At 34.4% G+C, this 22,346-nt stretch overlaps 1 protein-coding gene across 2 annotated transcripts in view; it reads left to right on the top strand.

The window, feature by feature from the left end:
• Nucleotides 1-22,346, top strand: part of NHLRC2 (NHL repeat containing 2) — a 40,850-nt gene that overhangs the window by 9,095 nt on the left and 9,409 nt on the right. For both annotated transcript variants that reach the window (XM_062579925.1, XM_062579924.1), the window contains exons 3-10: nt 1,108-1,563; nt 3,890-4,011; nt 5,326-5,455; nt 16,122-16,221; nt 16,682-16,913; nt 17,359-17,481; nt 18,471-18,680; nt 20,225-20,450. In XM_062579925.1, coding sequence (XP_062435909.1) covers nt 1,108-1,563; nt 3,890-4,011; nt 5,326-5,455; nt 16,122-16,221; nt 16,682-16,913; nt 17,359-17,481; nt 18,471-18,680; nt 20,225-20,450 — 1,599 coding nt within the window. The remainder of the gene's footprint in view (nt 1-1,107; nt 1,564-3,889; nt 4,012-5,325; nt 5,456-16,121; nt 16,222-16,681; nt 16,914-17,358; nt 17,482-18,470; nt 18,681-20,224; nt 20,451-22,346) is intronic.

Raw genomic sequence — 22,346 nt, 5'->3', positions numbered from 1 at the left:
AACTTCCTTTTGCTTCTAGAAAGTTTTGAAAAGTGACTTGATTAAAAGAAGGCTCTTCATTGTTTTCTGTTGGGTAAGTAGGGGGAATGGAAAATTTGGGGCTGCTTCCCTGATGTCTACATGTGGTAGGAGTAAATTTGCTTTTACCACATGAATAAAAACAGCTAAAGTCTGACCTGTAGATTTTTATCTCTGTGCTTGATTTCGTGAAACTGAGAAAATAGGCAATTCAGAGAAGCTGATTGCTTCCTTGTGTGCTTTTGATGGATTTTAGGATTGGTGCTGTATATGCAATGTATATAACTTTTGTTCTTATGCAACGCCTTTCATATTAGGATCTCAAGTGAAGTTATCCTTACTATGGAAAACCTAAACTCTTGGTTGTCTTTGCAGGTCAAATACAGAAATCAGGTTAAACATGTGAAGAGGAGGGGCAAAAATCCATAATGAATCTTTTCTTTTGAAAAAAAAGGAGGTTTCAAGCTTGATTTGTCACAAGCACTATTTGTCATAGTTTTCAGTGCCACCAGTTTAGTTGAAATATAGAATACAGGATTGATTTTATAAGCTTACGTATTTTTTCACTATGTATCTTGAGTTAGATATTCCAGGATAACTCCGCACTTCTAGAGTTCAGTGTTGTATTAGTGACTTCTAGCTAATAATGGAAGATAATTCGTTTTCTAAAAAAGGATAATTGTGTTGGGGAATGAAAAAGCAAAGAGGAATGGTAAACACTTGAAAAAATAAAGTATCAGGTGAACTGTTCAGCTTACTTTTAATTATTTTGAAAGTATTTTCTTCAGCCTTTGTATGCTAAGGTTCATGAATTAAGAACAATTTATGCTGTATTAAATGTCAGCAAACTGGGGAAGTAGTAGTACTCAAGTTCAGTAACTTTACTGATAATTTATTTTTGAGTTTCAGTGTTTTGTATACATAAGATATGTATTCCTACTGAGAAGTAATCATTTATTATTTGTTCAAATCTTCTTTCATTCTGGAATGCAGTAAGTCACATAGTGAGATAACTGTACCTCATTTTAACTTTTTTATTGTATTGAAATATATTTATATCTGAATTCAAATCTTTATTTTTCTTTTCAGATGGTCTTGTTATTATTGGTGTCCACTCAGCAAAATTCCCAAATGAAAAAGTTTTGGATAACATTAAAAGTGCAGTTCTGAGGTATAATATTACCCACCCAGTAGTAAATGATGCAGATGCAGTACTTTGGCATGAACTAGAAGTGTCCTGCTGGCCAACTCTTGTCATTCTTGGGCCCCGTGGAAACATGCTGTTTTCCCTTTTTGGAGAGGGACACAAAGAGAAGTTGTTTTTATTTACTTCTATAACACTAAAGTTCTACAAAGAGAAAGGACAAATCAAAGATAACAATATTGGAATAAAGCTATACAGAGACTCCCTCCCACATTCTCCCTTGCTATTTCCTGGCAAAGTGACTGTAGATAATTCAGGAGAAAGGTTGGTGATAGCAGACACTGGACATCACAGGATTTTGGTTATCCAGAAAAGTGGACAAATTCTACACACTATTGGAGGTAAGGCTATGCAAGTTTCTTATGGTAATTTTATTTTATGAGTGGAGTATATTCTCTGGGGCTACTAGCCTGATTCTTTTCTTTGAGCTTTTATGCTGATTCTTTTCTTAGAGCACCTTGCATTTTATTTGTATTGGTAGCAAAAAAAAAAAAAAAAATCTAAAATAACTTTTAGTGGATACTGGGGGGGGGGGTATAATACAGTACCATCAATAGGATTGCACTGTTAATGCAGCTGATTTAGATGTCTAATGTTTTTTTCTATGTTTTTTGCTAGTTTTAGTATTTTTTTATATTGTGTCCAATGTGAAGCACAAATGGCATATTCTGCATTCTTACGTAAGAGTTGCAAATGGGTTTAGATTTAAAGTAACATACACCCATATACCTACCAGCAGCAAAGCATGGAAAAGAGACAATAACACTTCCCAATTAAAAAAAAAGTAGGGTTTTTTGTTTGTTTTTAATCCAATCCCTCAGTAGTATCCCTGTCTGGTTTTGAGAGGATCGGAGAGTTATTGTTAAGAACAGTGGTGTTGTACCAGTGCATAGGCATCTGAAAAGGAAGTTACCTAAATATTTATGAACAGGCTTATGTTCTCATCAAAATTCAAGTGTAATGTGTAAACAAGTTATCCAAATAGAGAAAAGTTAAGCATTTAAATTTTACTTTTATTACAAACCCTTTATTAGTAATTCTACAGTAGTGTTTCTACTTTAAAAATCTCTTTGTTTTGATAAATTACTATCAATTCTACAATACAAATCAAGAAAATTCAGTTGAACTTGCTCACTTATTATATGACTTATTTTTTCATAAATGAAACATTCAGAATTGTTCCTTCATATCTAGTATGCTGGTCGAAAGTACAGCTTAATGCACCAAGTAAATAGCTGTTAGGACAGTCCATTTACAAGCAGCCATTATAGACAGGTTTAGGAAAGGTTTGTATCTTCAAACTGTTGAAAACAATGGTTCGTTTTTGTCTGAGAATCAGGACCAGTATGTTACTTAATCTAGTATTGACTAGGTCAGTACTGACCCGTGGTGGGAATAGTACAAGCTTTATAAAAATACCATTGGCACTGCTGTTTAAGCAAGGAGGAAGATCTTTCATTATTTGAAGAATACTCCATTAAATAGACAAATTACCCTAGTTAACCTGATAAAGACATCAGCCTTAATGGCCTTCTGTAAGGAAATTACAAAAGAATTTCTTATGATAAAACTCAAGGAATTTGATTTCTGTTTGATTTGTGAGATGAAGCTTCTGTCAACAAAGTACCTTTTTGTGTTCTGGGATATTCATTAAACAGCAGCTAAAAGGGAAGTGTCCTAACTTCTGTGTTGATACCAGCTGTGGAACTGTGTGCTCTTTAGGCATTTGGACCATGGTGCTTTCCTTTGGTAAGCAAAGGAAACTAGTGGAGTCTGCCACAGTAGCACCCTTGCCCTTCCTGTTTATTAATGTCTAAACTGTCTTCTGATAGTTAGTTGTACAAGTTGTGTATTTTAGTTACTCAATTAAATGATTCTGTGCTCAGAAAGTAATATAATGAAGCTGATCATACAGTAATAAATGTGGGAATGCACAAAGGTTAAAATTACTATAAATGATGCAAACATAATAATTCATATATCTAAATGTCTTCTGTTGACACATACTGCTAATGCACTTTAAATGTTACTCCCTCTAAAGTATGATGCTTATCTTCATAATGTTTTATTCAGCTCGTGTTTTTTTTTCCTGTCTTGATTATGCTATGCAGAAGACCGTCACTCCATCATTCTCACTGTTCCTCCACATAGTTAGTTCTATGTCATCTTTCTGCTAGTTATTATTCATGAGAAAACACTGCTGCACTTTGTAACTTGCACCAAAATCTAAATCATTTAAATTAAATTGAGTTTTGGAATTTACGTTTTTTGCTGCTGGCCTGCTTTGATGCAATCAGGAATAAAAAGACAGAGTTTCTTATTTTTGTCTTCTCTTTTTGCTGTTGTTTCTTAATGCAGTGAAACAGGAGCAATTCAGACCCTTATTAAGACCTTTCTTTAGAGAATAAGCCAAAGATGCAGAGAACTTACGTAAAAAGAGTGAAAAACGTAATTGCACCTGATTGTTGTCATTGTTGTCACAAACCATAGTGACTAAAATGAGACTACACAAAATATTAATAACTTAAGCTGTACAAGGTGCTATGAAAGCATGAAGTACCTTTTAAAATATGTAATTATCTTTAAGATTTAAATATACGCACTTTGATTATTTTTTAAGTTCCTTTTTTTAAAATGACTTTTGAGTTTGCTCTCTTTCATTGATAGGTCCAAACAGCGGAAGGAAAGATGGAAGATTTTCAGAGGCAACTTTCAACTCACCTCAAGGGATTGCTATAAAAAATAATATTATTTATGTTGCTGATACAGAAAATCATCTAATTAGAAAGGTAAATTTTCCATAAAACAATTTAAAATTTGATCTATTACACCTTATCCCACCCACACAGATGAAAATTTGCGCCGAATGAATTATTTTACAAATACCTTCTGTATCAAGAAGGAAGGTTAGACTAATATCTGATAAATAAATGCTGTAGTGAAGTTCATTTTCTGAAGAGCTACATTTTTACATCCTTTCAAATGGAGATGATATGCACTACTTGTTCTAACATAGCTAGGTTTGTTTTTGTTTTCTTTTTTCCTAGTGTTTATTGCTTATGTTGTGAGAAATGTCTTTTTTTTTTAGTATTGGAAGCAGAACTTGTTTGTGCTTCACTTCCAGAACTGTCAAATTCTTATCTAAAGTTACTGTTCTCTTATGGTTCAGTGGACTTCTACACCGTTGTTACTTAGCTGTTGGGGTCTGCAAATGACAGGTAACTGGTTTAATTTGAGAATTGTCTGCATGTGGATTTTTTGGATTAAGCACGAGTGTTTAGCAGGTAGGAACGTTAGTCAATATAAATTGTAAGTGGTTTGGGTAACAAAGATAGTGCAGAGACAGATGAAGATTTGGGCCATACAGCTTCATCATTTTTCATGGTTTCTAAACATGACATCAGGATATCCCAGGATTAAAGAATTAAGGTAATATAACAGCTATAGGTACATGCTTTCAACTGCTTATGTAAGACACAAGCTATGTAAAAGGGAGGCATTTATTGCTACAAAAGTTAGAAGATGCTGTGTCAGTAAGACTCTACTTTTTTACATAATCATCACAATAAATTTATGAGACTTACTAGAAGTGACTTAAATACACAGAAAAAGTGAGGGAAAGAGGAAGACATTTAGGTGACAGAAACGAAATAAGTATTTTTCCCTCCAGGGCGTGAATTATATTTATGTCTTGCTAGTGAAATAAACTGCAAAAATTATTTGCTTTGTACAGATTATTATATAGAGAGATGTGAAGTACTGTTACAGTATTTGAGTTTTTATAGTATATTCCATTAAAACTAGTTTAAAATGAAACAGCCACATTTGTTGTCCATCTGAACACTTCTCTGGAATATTTTTACTTTTTTTCCAAAAGTTAGACTTAACCTTGACAGACTAGTGTTCTTTATGTGCAGTTGGACATAAAAGTCCAGTGCAGTTTTTTCCTCCTATGTAAAGAAATACCTGAAATTTTGGGGTATTTGGTTTCTTCTTGTCAGCAAAGATTATCTGGTTTTGTGTTTTTGACATTTAGCTCAGATTATCTGTATTGATTCAGCTTGCTGTTGTACACTCAATTTATATAATTTTGTTTCATATAGATTGACCTAGAATTAGAGATGGTGAGCACTGTAGCAGGTGTTGGGATACAAGGTGATGACAAGGAAGGTGGAGCAAAAGGAGAAGAACAGCCCATCAGCTCTCCATGGGATGTGGCCTTCGGAAATTCAGGTATTGTATCAGTTGAGATTTTGACTTGTTTTATTTATACGTGCGTGACTATTTATTTTCCCTTTTTTGGTAATCTGAGATACCAAAAAGCAAAGATTTACTTTACTGTATAACTGAGTTTAAAAACAGTGGTTTCTTCAGAAAAAATATCACCGTTATCAGCTGAGATCAAGTTTCTGTTTTGGGTCCTGAAAAAATGTGGACCTCTATTATCTGAGATAGAGGCAAACTTTTTGTAGCAAGGTATATAATTACTGTATCTAAATAGAAAAGAAAGTTGTGATTGCTGTTGCTAGGTTAATGCTTTATGCCAGCATCACTAAAGAAGTATATGCGCTTTATAGGAAGTGCACATTGTCTGTAAGTTTCTTTTCTTGACTCCACAGACATTCTGACTTTTTGTAAATATTTGAGTTTGTGACAATATTTATTAACGTTCAGGTGACATAAGATCATTAGACTGAAGATCATAGTAGATTCAGACTGATAGCAGAGGCGTTTCTCAGGAAAAACCTTGCAAGTTTCAGAGGTAAAAACAAAATCTTTGTATAACAGGAAAGATGCAAGTACCGTCTTCCAAGGATTTAATAAGCTTTTTCTCTCCTGATCCACCTAACACATACCTGAGCTTGAAATCATGTAACTGTGATGCTGTTAACTGTTAGGAGCTATGAGTTAATATTCTTTCTCGTTTAGTTTTCATTTCAATATAATTTAAGAGTTGGAACTGCAAATCTCTTAACAATGAGCAATGAATGTTTAAATGTGGCATAAAACTCTGTAGCCAGCATTTTTGGTGTAAAATTTGACGGCTAACACTGGGTTTCCTTGAATCTGCAGATGAAGGGGTAAGGAAGAGCATAACAATTGTGGTATGATTTATGTTTGTTATCTTTAAATTGGAAGTGCTTTGCAAGGGTAGTAATTAGAACTTTTTAATGACCTGAAAGCATGCTATAATCTTGGATGAGTTACCCAGGAGAAAAAAAAAATCTTTGGATTTAGTTTAAGGGAACATAAAGCTATTTCATAAATGCAGAGTGTTGGTGCAAATATGTTCTCAGTGTAGACAGTGTACTATGACTACTAAGACAAACAAGAGGCACCAATTTTTAGATTTAACATTTTTACTAATGTGTCTTTACAAAAAAAGCCCAGCGCTATATTGGAAGTCCCTACCAGTGACCTTCACATGTGGTCTATGTTAAGGATATTGTGGAAGGTACGCGGAATACCTGAGAGTCCCACCAGATATGGGTGACTATAAAAGAGTTGCTGCATGAGTTCTGAATATTATCCAATCTGATTGTGCTGATGTGGTCCAGTAGACTGTTATGTGGTCAGATGCTATGGTTTTCATGCTATCCTGAACTGGCAAGCTGATCTCTTTGGGATGTCGTGGCAAAGCTGTTTCACAGATCAGCAAGGAAGGAGACTAATAACTCATCATAGGTTATTGCCCCAGTGCTTCAGAAGCTTAAGCTGATTAACAGACCTGTTTGAAATACCCTGTTATTTTACTTACTGATTTTCATGATGCTTCCTTTTACTTCTGCCAGTATCTGAATGTCTTGATATTTTTGAGAGCTCTGCTTGTTAAATGAAATGTTAATTGATATGATTGTTACCAACATGAACATAGTCATCACTCAATCAGTCATTTGTAGAGAATTAGTCATCTGTACCGTTTAACATTGACTACTGAGTTTTTATTACTGTTTATGAAAATCAGATCTTCTAAACTCTGTTCAGAGTATATATTCTTTTCATATTCAATTAGATCCTAGCTGTCAGTTGTGTATTTAGATCTCTATCAAAATACAGTATAACCTGTGAGTTAAGAGGAGTGAAATCAATTTAATTTCCTTCTTTGAGAGGGTAATAAGCCAAATACATAAAACTTTTGTTTTTAATTTATTTTTAAGACTTTTATTACCAACCTGTGTGAGCAAAAGAAGCTAGGGAAAAAGACTTAATGAAATTACTATAATACTTACATAAAATTGTTAGAAAACTGTGACCAGAGAGACTTCGAAACAGAGGAGTATATTGAGTACAATGTTGGCAAGAGTCTGTTTCTGATCCTGGTAACACCTGAGTGGACAGAATAGCCAATAAAATGATGAAAAGATGTTCAAAATGATTTAGATTCCCTGGAAATATGGCCTGGAAAAATTTGATGTAACTTACTGGTGTAACCTAGTAGGAAGAAGGACTGGGTCCTTCACATATAAAGGAATGATCAAATGTATAGAAAACTGCTACCATGTGAAAGAGAGTAGTTTTATTTTCAGATCTGTGGTGGGTTGAATTGGCAAAAATTTGCATAGGGGGAAAAAATAGGTAAAATTTCCTGCCTGATGAAGTTGTAGAGTATTCTCTTTACAGGTATTGAAAAATGGGTTAGACAATCTTTCAGGAATGAGCTGGATGTATTTAGTATCTCCTTAGAGAAGAATAGTGAACTAGATCACTTTTTGGATGCTCTTTCAGTCATTATTATTTGGAAGATTTGCACTGTTTCATCCTCTCCTTGGAGTCCATGGTAGTTTGTCACTAAAAGACATTTCTTCCTCTCCTCCTCACTGACTGTTACCCTGGAGTAATATATACCCTGGATACATACTCCGGGGTAATGTGTTGGGGAGCTGGATTTTAGTTGTTTCAAGATGAATTCAGTTTTGAAAAGAAAATACTTCATGTGTGAAATCAGTCAGCCATTTTTAATGTTGGAGAAAATACAGAAATACTTTTTTAAAAAAAAAAAAAGTTTGCATATAAAACTATAATGGGACAGTTATATTAATTATTGAGATGACTTATAAAATTAACCTCTTGGCACTGCTGCCTTCTCCCATTGTCTTTTGTTTTTGCAGAGAAAATGTGGGAGAGTTGGCATAAAGCACAAACAAAGACTCTTTGACTGTACCATCTTAGGGTAGAGCACCTCAATCCTGCTTATTTTAAGATACCTTCCTTCTGTATTCCCAGAGACTGAAAATCTGCTGCAGAGAACCACCTCAGTTCCTCCCTATCGCGTTCTTCTAAAACAGGCTTGTATTGTCAAAGCTTAATTAGTTCAGCCGCAGCTGCTCTTCTCAGTGTAGGCTTCTTGAAACCTTGTATGTGGCAGTATCATGCCACATTTGTTTTAATAGATTTATAGCTGTTTTCTTTCTGTAAATGTTTTATGAAAATTAAGTGACATTACAATGGTGAATTTCAAATGGAGTGCTTATGGTTGAACTCTGCATAACAGTCTGTATTCTCTGGGTTTTAGAGAGTCATTCTGGGGGATTTAGCATGCTGACCTAAAATGAAATGTGTCAAAATATACCCAGCAATGGTGAGCCACTAGCAAAAGTACTTGATGTGTACACATCAAGTGTTCTTGATGCCTGTGCAGAATTTTGGCAGTGTCAGTGTATAGATTGTAAAATAGGTGGTTTTTAGAGGGCCAGGACTCCAGCATGCACTTAAATCACGAGTTTCAAGAACCTGTTGGAGGAGTCAAAGGAGGTTTAGATAGACGTGTGAATGATGTAAGCATCTAAGATGTTGTCTCAAGATACAATGCAAACACAACAAAAATGTGCATGAGTAACCAGGATTGTCTGTTGTAGCCTGCAATGCATTTGCCTTCAGCATAGATATAGTCACGAGCTGCAGTAGCTTTTATGTGTGTGTGTGTGTCTGTGCGTGTGTGTGTTAAGCATCAAAATAGATTATCACCATTGCAGTAGAATTTGTCAAAGTTCTACTGTTACTGGAAATTGCTGGAGACTGGTAGGCTCTTCTCTTACTCTCTGGTATGTCATAGCGTACATTCGTTATTCAGCAAATGCGTAGGAAGCACAGCTCTGTAGGAAGTCTTCCTTGTCCTGGCCAAACGTATAGAGCTCTGTTCCTGGGCAGAGACCCAGCCTTCTGTTGGTTATTCTCAGTGTGCTGTCCTACCACAAGTAGATATGCTGTTGTTAGCATACCGAAAAAATAACTGTGTTAGTGTCTACTAGTGAGTTTGGATGGATGAGTTTGTGTTTCAGAAGTTACTTCTATTTGCATCCATACAGTGATGCCCATTTGTATTATCCTTTTTTACACATGCTTATATACATCTTTGTGCAAGTTTGAGGAGGCTGCATATAATGCAAAAAGTTACAGTTCATTATTACATATTTATTAGATTGACTTTTGTGTTAACTGGCATGGCATAGATTTCCATTTTCCTTAAATCTATATATGTTAAGCTGTGCACAAGAGGATTTTTTTCAGAACCTAGATCTACGTTTTTCAGATTTCTTTTTAAACAAATGATGCTTCCGTAAGCCTCCTTTTAATGCCCAGAGCCATGCTGTCTAGAACATGAAAGGCAGAAGAAAGAAAGCTTAGAAGTTTAAGCTCTTTGTGCTGTGCGAGATACTTACAGTATTAAACAGCTTATACTAACCTTTTTCAAAATCTCAAAGGAAAAGGTTACCCTCCTAAAAGATGAACTTCTTTTCCATATCAATCATGTCTCTTAAAACATTACTTCTCTACATACAGTTTAGAGTATGTATTGGTCTATTAAGACTTCATTGTTTTCATTTGTTTATTTTAATTTTAGATTGTTGTGGGATGAAACAAACTTTAATTATGGTCTAAAAGATGCCATTTAAAGAACTAAGAAATATCCTTGCTAATCTTAGAACACTGTATTCACAATTGCTTTGATTCATTATTGCTTTGAGATGGTTGATTTCAAAGATATGAAGTAAATACACGGTTTAGTTATTGGATTCCAAAGGACATCAGTCCTGATCCAGAAGTCATGTAAGTCATTAGATCTGTTCCTGACATCTGGCTTGAAGGTTTAGGAAGATTATTTTGTATTGTCAATAGAGAATAAATCACCTGTAGGTTTGAGGTGTAGTTTTGTGAAATTGTTTAAGTGAATGACATTTTTACATTAATTTGGCTCCAAGTATAGTAAGAATTGGACTTCTCAGCTTCTTACGCAGTTCAGCACTGTGGTATCTAATCTTAGTGTGATCACATTGAAAATATTTTTGAGTGTATTTTGAGGATAAAGTTTTCAGATTAACAGACAAGCAAAACCAAGACCTGATAACATCTTTACCAAAACCAACTATATCCATTAGGAGTCAATTTTGTGATTGGAATTTGCTTTGTATACATTTGAAAGATAAAAATATTCAGAAAAATGTAAATGAGGGAGCAGATCATTTGATTCTTAGAACAGATATTACCGAGTATCTCAGCATATTTCTAACCAAGGCTCATAGTATTTGCATGAGATAGTAAGCTTTGTTTCCCCATTTTGTATAGAAGTTGAAGACTGAGGCAAAGAGTTTAAGTGGTTGTTAAATACCATTTAAAAGAAAGTTGACACAATTGTTTCCCTTTAAGGTAGGGGAATTAATGGAGACAAAACAAAGGCTAGGATTCAGGCAGACAATATTCTTCTTCATCATATTTTTAGTTACTTTAGTTATGGCCACTGAACTTTGTTTTACCCTCCTTTAAAATTCATGAGTGAACTCCATGGATTAAATTCTGGCTTTGTTGAAGCTGATACTGAAGTTTGTATTGGCATAGATTGTATAGGAAATGCATAATATAGGGCTATCAATTTCAAAATACATTATTATATTACTGTGTGTGGAGAGGTGGGCTTTTTTTTTTTTTTTTTTTTTTTTTTTTAAGATTTCTCTATTGTCCTGTTCTATTTTTATTCAGTGGGTGTTGAAAGCAAGTGATACTTAAATGCACAGCTGATGCAAGTGTTAAATGTTCCTGATAGCTGTATTCTTACTGGAAGAAACAACGATGACCTGTGCATGGTGACATAACTGCAAAATCCAGTCTTCAATTGCATGTTTGAAAGCTATTTATAGAAATTCCCAAGTACAGCATTGACCATGCTTTCAATAAATGAGTTGGAAATTTGTGCTTTAATATACGTTTTACATAGATTTTATTTAAATGGAAGTGTAGTACCTGTCATCCTGGTACAATCTTTATAACCCTTAAAAAGCCAAAATATGTAAGATTTTCCATGCTTCTGCTAGAGGATTATTTAGAACATTCCAAAGTAAAGATTTATTTTTTCTGAATTATTCATAGTGATTCTTCCATAATTTTACCAAAAAAGTAATAACCAATTAACTCCCTGGGTGAACTGAGCATGCATCTTAACTATCTGATCTTGAAAGTATGCTATCTATGTGTCTTTTTCCTTTTAGTCTTGTCTCATTCCAATGTTGATGCTGTAGCCCTTGTTATGTGAAAGGAATTTCCACTGGTAATAGCTGAAAATAAGAACTGGTTTTTGAGATCATCAGGGATTAATTTTGAATCTTATTTCTTTACAACTCAAAATTTGAATTACTCTAAATAAATGTTTTACACTGCATGATGCGTGGTGCAGACTCATTTGGAATGCAGAAGACTTCATCTTTTCAGCAATTCCCCATGCAAGGTACAAACTCACAGATACCCCGTTCAGTTTTGTTCTGATGCAAGTTCAGTTCAGAAAATAATTTCTAAAATATCATTGGCATTTAACAGCATTGTTTGTTCTTCTCTTGTTTAATCCTAAATTTACTTGTAAATGAAGTTACTTTTTCTTTAAAATACTCGAAATTTCACAGGAAAAAAGTAATTTCATGATTAAAGATAGTGCTAAAGTTAAGCAAAAGACTTACTATAGTGTTTCATTCCCTTATATGAACTGTTAAAGGAGAAATGTCTTCTGAGAAACATGATATTAAAAAGTTGCAATGAAGGACTGCAGTGAAGAGAGTATTATCTAGGAACGTTTTGGGAGGACTTCTAAAGCACATGATTTTCCTCTATATATTGTCTGAATGGGTCAAACAATCACTTCCCTATTGAATCCCAAAGAGGGGCTGATCAATTTAGCAGAAATTTTCATGTGTCCTAAAGTAATTTGTGATAGGTTTTGTCATCTCTAAACAGCTTTTGTTCCTGCTCCTAAAATGGCATTCTTCTGAGATTTGTGCGCTCTCTCTTGCTGAAGAAAGAACACTGAATCTCCAGTCAGATTCAATTTATTAAACTTGCACTGACTTAAGTGAAGATAAGACTTATTTTCATACGTGTCTGTAAGCAGGATACCTTGTTACATAAAAATAGTTCCAACAGATTACTTCTTTAAGGTAAACTTTTTATATGGGAAAAATATTTTCAGTTAGTCTATTTAGAAAATGTCAGTGCTGTCATCCACAAAATGTGACTTTGATTCCCAGACTTTTAACTCCTGAATTGGAAGTAAACATGCAGTCCCCAGACAGGGAAACTGGAAGTATTCAGTATTCCTGGGAATGGAATCCTTGTAAATAAATATTGCTGTTTACTGCTACTAAAGAAAGTCTTTCTCATCCTTTATATTAAACAAGGAAAGAATGTGGCATCCTGCACTGAGTATCTGAGTAGGTACTTATCTGTGTTTTCAGATTGACTTACAGTTAGCCTTAGAAATGTCAACATTACTACTGACATTTTTAAAATTGAATATGTATAGGAACAGGACTGTGAATTGTTAAAAGCATGGATATGTAACAAAGGCAGATTTAGGAACTTGAAAAGCACAGAAGTAAAGAATAGTATAGTGCTGCCATATGGAACAGTAGTGCATTCAACACTCTAGTTCGTTATGTGAATCTTTGTAATGTAAGTGTTTCGTATTTACAAGCCATACTTTGCTTTAATACAGAGAGCCCTAAAGATAAGAAAGTACATATCCTAATAAGGAGAAACTACACTGAATTTTAAGAACAGCTTGAGATAGGTTGGAATGTGGCTCTTAAAAGAACAAAGTAATTCTTTTACATTTATTCAATTACGTTGTTTTGTAATAAGTTCTTTTGAAAATAAATTCTTTCCATTCAAGGATGATAAGGAGTAGTTGGTGGCAATATCATAACTTCTGGCATGCTTGTTCTCCCTGTCCCCTCCTTCTCCTTTGAGAATAGTAGAAGGGTGATGCTGGTGACACATCCCCAAATTGTTTTCTCCTCGAAGAAGAATGTTTTCTCTCTTCTGCTTTAGAACATTAAACTGTGTGGTGTCAGGACCATCATGTGATAAAATAGGCAACCACAGGCATTGTTTTTACTTTTCTGTTTTTTTATAGCTTTCTGGTTAAAGCTCTGACATATTTTTTCTGATTCAGTATAAGCATTCTGTTTCCATTATTATAGCTATTACCTTTGTTCTACTGGCTATCTGGAAGAAAATATTTAACTTGCATTAAAGTCTATAGCAGTTATAAGTCTTTCTTATTTTTCTGTCTTATTCTCTAGTTGAAGAAAGTCTTTTCTCTATTGATCTTACGTATTCAGTAAAATTTGAAATTAATATTGATACATTTGTCTTGTATTTTGTTTGATGAGCCTTTCAGTGTGTATAATTGGAGTAAGGTGTCTCTTCAGTTTTTCAGCTTCTGACTGTTAAAAGATAGTTCTCAGTGTGTGGAACTACGAAATTTGATTTATGCATTAGATTTTCTGAAGTGCTCAGCTCTATTCTTACTGTTCCATTTCATTAGAAATAATTAACAAAGCATTTTGAGATCCTTCAGAATGAAGTGGATAGCGTAAATGCAAGTTTAAAAGCCCATTTTCTGAATTAAGCAGTGATTTTAGCACTGCTCATTCTGGGGTACTCAGAACAGTAGCATCTGAAAAATGCAAGCTATGCAGCATAGAAACAGAAAATCATGGGAGTTGAGCATGTGCTATTTAGGAGGTAGTCAGATGATTGCCTAGCCTATTTTCTTAATTAAGTCCCTTTAAAAAAAAAAAAAAACAAAAAAAGATTTGAAACTAAGATCATTCTGTGGTTTGGGGATTTTCAGGGGATATTTTTTGGCATTGCTGGTACTTTCTTAGCATCTCTTATGATTTGTAGAATATTTGTTTTACAGCTCATTTTGTGAACCTTGCCACTCATCAAAAGTTTTTAGGTGCTGTGGAAGTTTAGCTTTTATTATTGTGATTCCAGTTTGCATAAAAACACAGAGCATGCGGAGATGCAGGAGAGATTCGGCAGAGCTCTTTTTTGATCACATGCTTGGAAACGTCTGTCTTGATCCCAGAAAAAGAAAAGAATGAAGATAAATTCCATTAAAATCATATTAATACTACTCTTAAGAGTGCTTACAGTAGGAGGAAATTGTTTCTGTAGATAGAATGGTACTATTTTTTTCCTCTTCTAATGTATGATGTAAGAATGCTTGAGAAGTGGAAAATGCAAGAATCTCATTTTGGAGCACAGTGATAATTTTATTTCAGAAGAGTGATTTGGTCTAACTTTTCAGGTTTAAAAGTTTGCAAACATCTTACATAAAATTATTTGTATTCTGAAACTACAAAATATGAGGAGCTGCTGTTTGTTGCAAGGAACAGTGCTATGGGACCCACATTGTTTTATAAATTCATAGAAGTAAAAAGTCTTTGTGAGCATTTGGAAGATATTTTTCAGTTAATTGGCTAATAGTTATTCCAATATCTGTTACGTTTTTTTAGAAAAACTTTTTAATTTTGTTTCTGACTAGATGAGACAGTTCTGTAGTGTGTATAGACTAGTTCAGTATTAGGAAGATAACTCTACCTGTTTTAATAAAGTTTTTAAATGTAAATTTTCTGTTCCTTAAATTTTTCATAAATGCTAAGTAAATTCATTTTGTTTTTATGGCCTTTCACTACTTCATGCATTCTTTGTTATGCTGCAATATGATCTGTTTTAAGCTGTAGAGCACTTACTTGTTTTTCTATTTTCATTTATATCATTTTGTTTGGAAAATAAAGTTGTCAAGCTTTGTTTAATTTTACAAATTTGGATTGGTGAATAATAGTTTTATACTTCATGAGCTGAAAAAAACAGATACACATTTGAACACTTTTCGGTCAGAAGGTCCCTGTTCTACAGGAACACGGATGTCTGCATTTTGCATTTGTAATATCACGTATACAGGTGTACAGGAAGAGATTATCACTTGGAAACTGGTTAGAGGAAAAATGGTGATTGCACACATCACACCTAACCGTTGAATAAACAGCAGTTTTTACTTTCTGTTGCATTGATCTACATGACATTCAAGCACTGGATTCTGTTTTCTTGAAAACAGTCATGTACCTTATCTTTACTACCATTAGTATTACCACTAATTTCAGTGGATTACTGGGATAAGAGAACATGTGAATTTGCAAGATAAAAGATCTGTAGTTAAAATGAGCATATGGTCTGAAATGTACTGCCATATTATTTCTCATAAACCCTGGAAACAACTGCCAATAATAATTTGGATTATCGAACTTTGTCAGCTAGCTTAATAAAAAAAAATACATTTTTAACAAACATATATAAATATTTATTGGCCAGTATGAATCCAAAAATAGGTGAACCCAACAACAAAATCATGTAAAACAGCAAATCTCATTTGAAGTGTTGTCTTTACCAGAGATATCAAAAATAATTTTTTTATAATCTTGGAAAGAGAATAGAAGAAGAAAAGCAGAATGTCTTATGGCAAAAGATGTACTAGACTGGGAATGTCAGGGCTTGTTGACTTCTTGATTTTGTAAAACATGTCCAAAGGATTTTTTTTTCCTCTGGTTTTTATACCCTTTTTTAAAAGTTTCAGGCACCCAGGAAGACGATGTTTTATGGATAGCCATGGCAGGCACTCATCAGATCTGGGCACTGATGTTGGAAGGTGGGAAACTACCAAAGGGAAGGTAAGCAGCTTTAATGAGAGACATAAAAATTGCTGTTTGTTTGATAAATAGTGTTCAAACCCTGAAGAGAGATAATCACATTAAAATCAAAGTAATTTTCCTAAGCCTGTACTTAGCTTGAAGTTTACTGCTTTTCTTCAGACTTAAAAGGCTTGTGTACTTTAAAGTCTGCCTGTTTTTTTTTCCCTACATAAGTTAGATAAATGGAAGCTGTTACTTTTGCTATAAAGCTATGACTTAGTAAGCTACATTAGTATAACTGGGTGTTACTTTGCGTTGCATTTCCTGATGAATGATAAACTAAGGTGAAATAAAAGTTAGCACAGAGGCAATTCAAAGAATTCTTTGTGCTGCTGTACGGTTGTTTATAACTCACATGCTTTTCCTGTAACTTCAGTTTATGCATAATGTCTGAAGCATTTCGAACTTATTCTTGGTCTTGGATACTGTTTTCCTTCAGCAATTTAAAGAAAGGAACCTGCATTCGATTTGCTGGGAGTGGGAATGAAGAGAACAGAAACAATGCATACCCGCATAAGGCAGGCTTTGCACAGCCTTCAGGTCTGTCTCTGGCTTCTGAGGATCCATGGAATTGCCTTTTTGTAGTAGATAGCGAGAGCAGCGCTGTGCGAACAATCTCTCTGAAAGATGGAGCAGTGAAGCACCTTGTAGGAGGAGAGAGAGATCCACTGGTAATCACTTCAAACTTCCCCACAATGCCCTGCTAATATTCCTAGAGCCTGACCTGGAAGAGCCACTTTTGGGGTGAGCGGGGAGCAGATCAGTTTGCATGGCCATCCATTTCTTAACTTTGCTGATTGGAATACAAATATGTGCCAGTCACAGTGCTTAGATTGTAGTGCAGATTGTTGCTGCAGGGATTCACTTATTTATAAAACAGCCGACCTGAGATGGCATTGCCTAGTTTTTAGTCAGCTGTATTCATATTGATAGTTTAACTGTCTTGGCCTCTATTTCCATGGTCAGCATCATAGTTCCCAGTTCTTAGTATCCTTATTTCGAAGTTGTCTTACTTCTGTTTGCCAAAAAGTCAGTTCATTTCCATTTAATTATAATCATTTAATTTTATGTCAGCATTGACTAATCAAATTTTAATTTAGTAACATACTTCTTTAGAATTTGTTTGCCTTTGGTGATATGGATGGAGCAGGCATAAATGCAAAGTTGCAGCATCCCCTAGGAGTAACATGGGACAAGAAAAGAAAACTGCTCTATGTGGCTGATTCCTATAATCATAAGGTAAGCATACGGGAGCATATTGTGTATGGTTTTACAGTTCTTACCACTATGGGAGATTATTTTGGGAACATACAAAGGTTGTGTTTGGAGGAGTTGAGAAAACAAATGATATGTGTTATTTTGTGGATTCTCTTGTTTTTTCCCTTGTGGTTCTTTCTCTTGAGTTATTGTTTTGTTATCACATATTATTGTATGGATATGATGGCAAGTTTGCTACTGCAGGTTTGCTAAAATTTGTAGTCCAAAGGACTTACTTTTGGACTTCCTTAAAAAAGCTACGTATGGTTTTGAGAAAGAAATACTATGCGTTGCCCCCATGGAACTCAGAGTCACTTCAGATGTAAGAAAGGTTGTGTTGTGTGTTTCTCCTCATGTGGTGATGTATAAGCTTTTATGCCTGTAAGTTTGTTAACATTTACCTTGATTAGATGCATTAAGAAAAAGTAACCTGTTTAATTTGAAGAGTAAAATATATACACTAAATACTCATTAAAGTTTATACGGCAAATTACTATTTTTCTTGAAGCAATAGCAAAATAAACACTGAAACTGCATTTTGTACAATACTTGAAACAAAATTTAACGCACTCATTTTTAGAAAGAATGATATCAAAGTTAGCCTACCAGTTTTGTTATACTTCAACCACTTCTCAGATCTTTCCGGAAAGGTAGCAAATATAAGAAGAATGTGCTGTTCAGCATACTTACATAGCATGGGATTATGTAGCTTAGAAATGATAAAAGAGAACACTAAATGGAGACCAAGGAAAGCAGTAAAGTCCAGCAGGGAAATAAGGGAGAAAGAAGGGAGATATTTTTATTAAAGGATGATAACTAGCAACGATATAGTTCCGAGGAAGGATGCTTGTTAGCTAAGATACTGAAAGTTAATGCTGGCTTCTGAAAATGTTGAGTGTAAGATAATGTAGAACTTTTAAGTATTGGTGAATTTTTTTCCTCAGGTTGGTTGGTTTGTTTATTTATCTTAGATTAAAGTTGTAGATCCCAGAACGAAGAACTGCGCCACTCTGGCAGGCACAGGAGAAGCAAGCAATGTTACTGCTTTCAACTTTACACAGTCAACTTTCAATGAACCAGGAGGCTTATGTGTTGAGGAAAATGGCCGCTTGATGTATGTTGCAGACACAAATAATCATCAGATTAAAGTGCTGGATTTGGAAACAAAAATTCTTTCCGTGGCAAGTAATATTTATTAAATGTACTGATAGTGGGGTTTCTTGGTATAAATTACTATTACAGACTTTGGGAGGTGGTATAAAAATCATATAGCTAGGGAATTTTTGGTACAATAGTTATATTCACATAATATTTTGTGGCAAAATATTAAATGGTTTGGCAAACAAACATTGTTTATTAATGCATTTGTTGAAAATGTTTAGTCTTTGAGAAGGCTGCGTAGAAACAGAAAGTGATGATCCTCTAAATAATATGGAAACGTGAGCTACCCTAAAAAAAGTACAGTGCAGTTTTGCACTGAAAAATCACTTCATGAGCCCTTGCAACTCTCTTTGGAATGAGTGGAAGTTGAAATCGTTTGCCAAGTCATGTAGCTAAGCCACAAAAGATGATTTTGAGAGATCAGCCACTTCAGGCATGGTATACAGATGATCAGATTATTTTCAGGACACACTAGGGTGTCATTTATGCCAAAATTCAGCTATTCTACATTTACTACTATGTGAACTGTACAGCAAAGTAAATGTGAGGCACCTTACCCCTTGTGCTTTGTGTTTGCATCTAGATTACCTTGCAATATCTTTTTTTTCCACATTGTTTTTACTAGATCTTTTATCTATTGACATCATTGTCTCTAATTCTGCATCTGTATGTCTGATCTTTAATTATTTCCAGAAGCATATAGAATATTGAGATACATAGAATAAATTGCAACAGTGAACTGGAGAGAAATGTCCTCAATAGATTACTTAATATGACTGCTATTGAGAGAGCAGAAGAGCTCTCATTACTCTCTTGTAGGGAATTCTTCTAAATCTTTCAGAAATGTTGGTACTACAAAGTTTTTTTTTACTATTACATTGCTAAACATTTAAAACTTATTTTTATATGATGTCTAACTTTTCATTATATGCAATGCAGAATTTTAATATTCTTTCTCTTGGGCTTCCAAGTTGTAAAATCAAAACCCCTTTCAGAATTCAGCAGTGCTCTCTTTGCTTATACCACATGAGGGCAAAACAGCTTTGAATTCCTGTCCATCTTACAATGGCTCTATGTCTTACTGTTTTCATACAGGTATGACAGAATGGTCAAACCATCTTTCTGTAGGTTTAAATTTTCATAGGAAATGTAACATTCTGAGAAATAATCCTTTGCTTTACTGTGTAATCTGCATGGCTAGAATCTTGGATTTTATTACCTAAGGGTACAGGTACCACCAGATTAAGAGAAAATAGCTTTAATGTTTGTTAAACTAAAAATGTGATGAAAGTATACTGTAAATAGTGGAAACTCCTAAGCGGTAGATTTTATGATTTTAATAGTGAATATTATTTTTCTCAATTTTATATATCAATTTTATGTATTTTTAACTTTTAAAAATTCTGTCCTTTTTTATTTCTGTCAGTGCAGTACTGGTGCATTTGGTCTTGTCTTATGTTAGTTTTCCTAACACATCAGCTATGAATGTGTGATTGTATTGTGAAAGCCTACTTGTGCTACGGCACAAATTAAAATTAATATTTTGTTTGATTTCTGCTGATAGTTGCCTGTCCTGAATCCAGAAGCATGTGATGTTCCAGATCATCTTTCTGTACAAGGGGATAAGATAGCAAACCTTCCAAAACTGCCTAAATCTGCACCAAACATTCAACTTCCTTCACTGGCTGTAACTCCTGGCCAGACAATTCAATTTCTGTTAAAGTTGACTCTTCCTGCAGATACAAAACTGCATGAAGAAGCACCTAGTTCCTGGTTCATCACAGCAGAAGGTAAATGCCTGTGTTGTCACATCAGTTGAACAAGAACAGATAAGATATGATCATGACATGCTTACAACACAAGGAGTCTCAATCTCACGGACCAAAATATCCCTAGAAGGCCTATATGACATTGTGATGTGATGTATAATATTTAGAGTTGCTACTTTTAACAGCTGGAGTGGGAAGATTAAGAAAAAAACGATAATGGCTGGTTCTTGCATGAATTAACACGTGCTACATTCACTTTTTTAGAATTGCTTGGAACAAACTGCCAGTGAGGGTTGGCAAAGATACTGTTCCCAGAACAGTCAGGCTTTTTGATTTTTAGATGCTTGCTTTCTCCACTCTGTCTCTATGAATAGATCATCCCAGGCCTAATGTCTGTGTTTTTCTTTTTTTTTCTTTTTTTTTGAGAAAACTTAGCACAAACCTGAAGTATTTTCCTGAAGGAGATTCACTTATTTTTCTTTTTCTCTCTTCAAAAAATTATTTGAGGTATATTTTTACCTAACTACTTTGAACCTACTTTGTTGTGGTTCATATTTTCATATTGAATTATTTCTATAACAAGGCACAAATTCTTACATAAGAGGTAGATTGTTATATCAAGGAAACAGAAATGACTGGCCTTTATTTCAAGTTCTTTTGCTGACTTCCTGTGTGACCTTGCACAATTTTTTTTGGTCACTGTGTACATTAGTTACTGTAAAATGGGAATAATACTATTTCATGTCACAGAAGTGTTGTGAAGCTAAATTAATCAGTATCTCAACTCTTAAGTATTTGAAAAGAATGCAGAGAACCTGTTTTTGTGGCCTGTGATTGCAGTGATTTAATTCCATCCATCATTGCTGTTCTTACACTGGAGATTACTGTGCCCACAGGATAACTGGCAGAATGGAACATGTGAGCATTCCCTACAATTTCCTTCAGTATAAAAATAGCAAGGTTATCTGAAGCTCCTCCTTGGGCAGGGTGACCATTAATGAGTGTTTGGAGACAGTGTTTTCCAGTGTTCCAGCTATACCCAGAAGAGAACATGTATCGGTGTCCTCGAAAGTACCGTACGAAAGCTAGCATATAAAATAACCTACGTGTTTTTCAGATGCTTTGTGTGGTGAAACAATTTTGCCTGATTATTGAGTTACTCAGGTGCAACTCCTTTGCTTTAACACATTTAAACTCTAGAAACAAATTTTTGGTCTCACTAGGATGTTAATGCTTCTAAAAGATACCATATACTATGGCACTGTATGTCTAAGTAAAACTGCTGCTGTAAACTAGTGTTTCTGGGGATGAAGGCAAGACACTTAACAGGCAGATGCTGAGAAAAAAATCTGAACCCTATAAACACATCTGCTGTTAGTCTCTAGGTTCCCTAGAAGTATGTCATGCAGCGTACCGAGTACTTAGGAGGAAGTGAACAAGTTACCCACTAAGCAGTACAGAGCAATAGAAAGCCTAATCAGCTGTTTAGAGTTGCTAAACAGTTAAATACGTATATTTGTGCAAATGTATATAGGATGTCGTTTTTCTTTGGTTTTCTTTGACAAGTTTTGGATATAGAAAATGTCTCATTTGCACCTTCAGATGATTTTTTGGGAAGTCAGAGAGAAAACGCTTATATTTAAATTATTTTTCACTCATTTATAGCACTACATTGGAAAACATTCTGTTTTAGAAATGCTACTGGATTTTAAAATTCTGCTAATTATTAGTAATTATTCTCAGGCTGAATTGTCTGTTACAGTCTATTTATACTCTTAGTAGTCATTAATGCATGCAGATGCGATTGAACAGATCTAAAACTAAACATCTTATCTTTTGACTAGTCTTTTGCTAGCCAGCTTTCAAAGTGTTTCTTTATCTATGTGGTACCTTAATTGGATGAGTTGTTTTTAAAAC

Source organism: Rhea pennata, chromosome 7 (genome assembly GCF_028389875.1).
Source record: "Rhea pennata isolate bPtePen1 chromosome 7, bPtePen1.pri, whole genome shotgun sequence".
Taxonomy (NCBI): Eukaryota; Metazoa; Chordata; class Aves; order Rheiformes; family Rheidae; genus Rhea; species Rhea pennata.
Note: the sequence above shows the minus strand (reverse complement) of the source record. Positions and strands in the feature narration are given on the sequence as shown.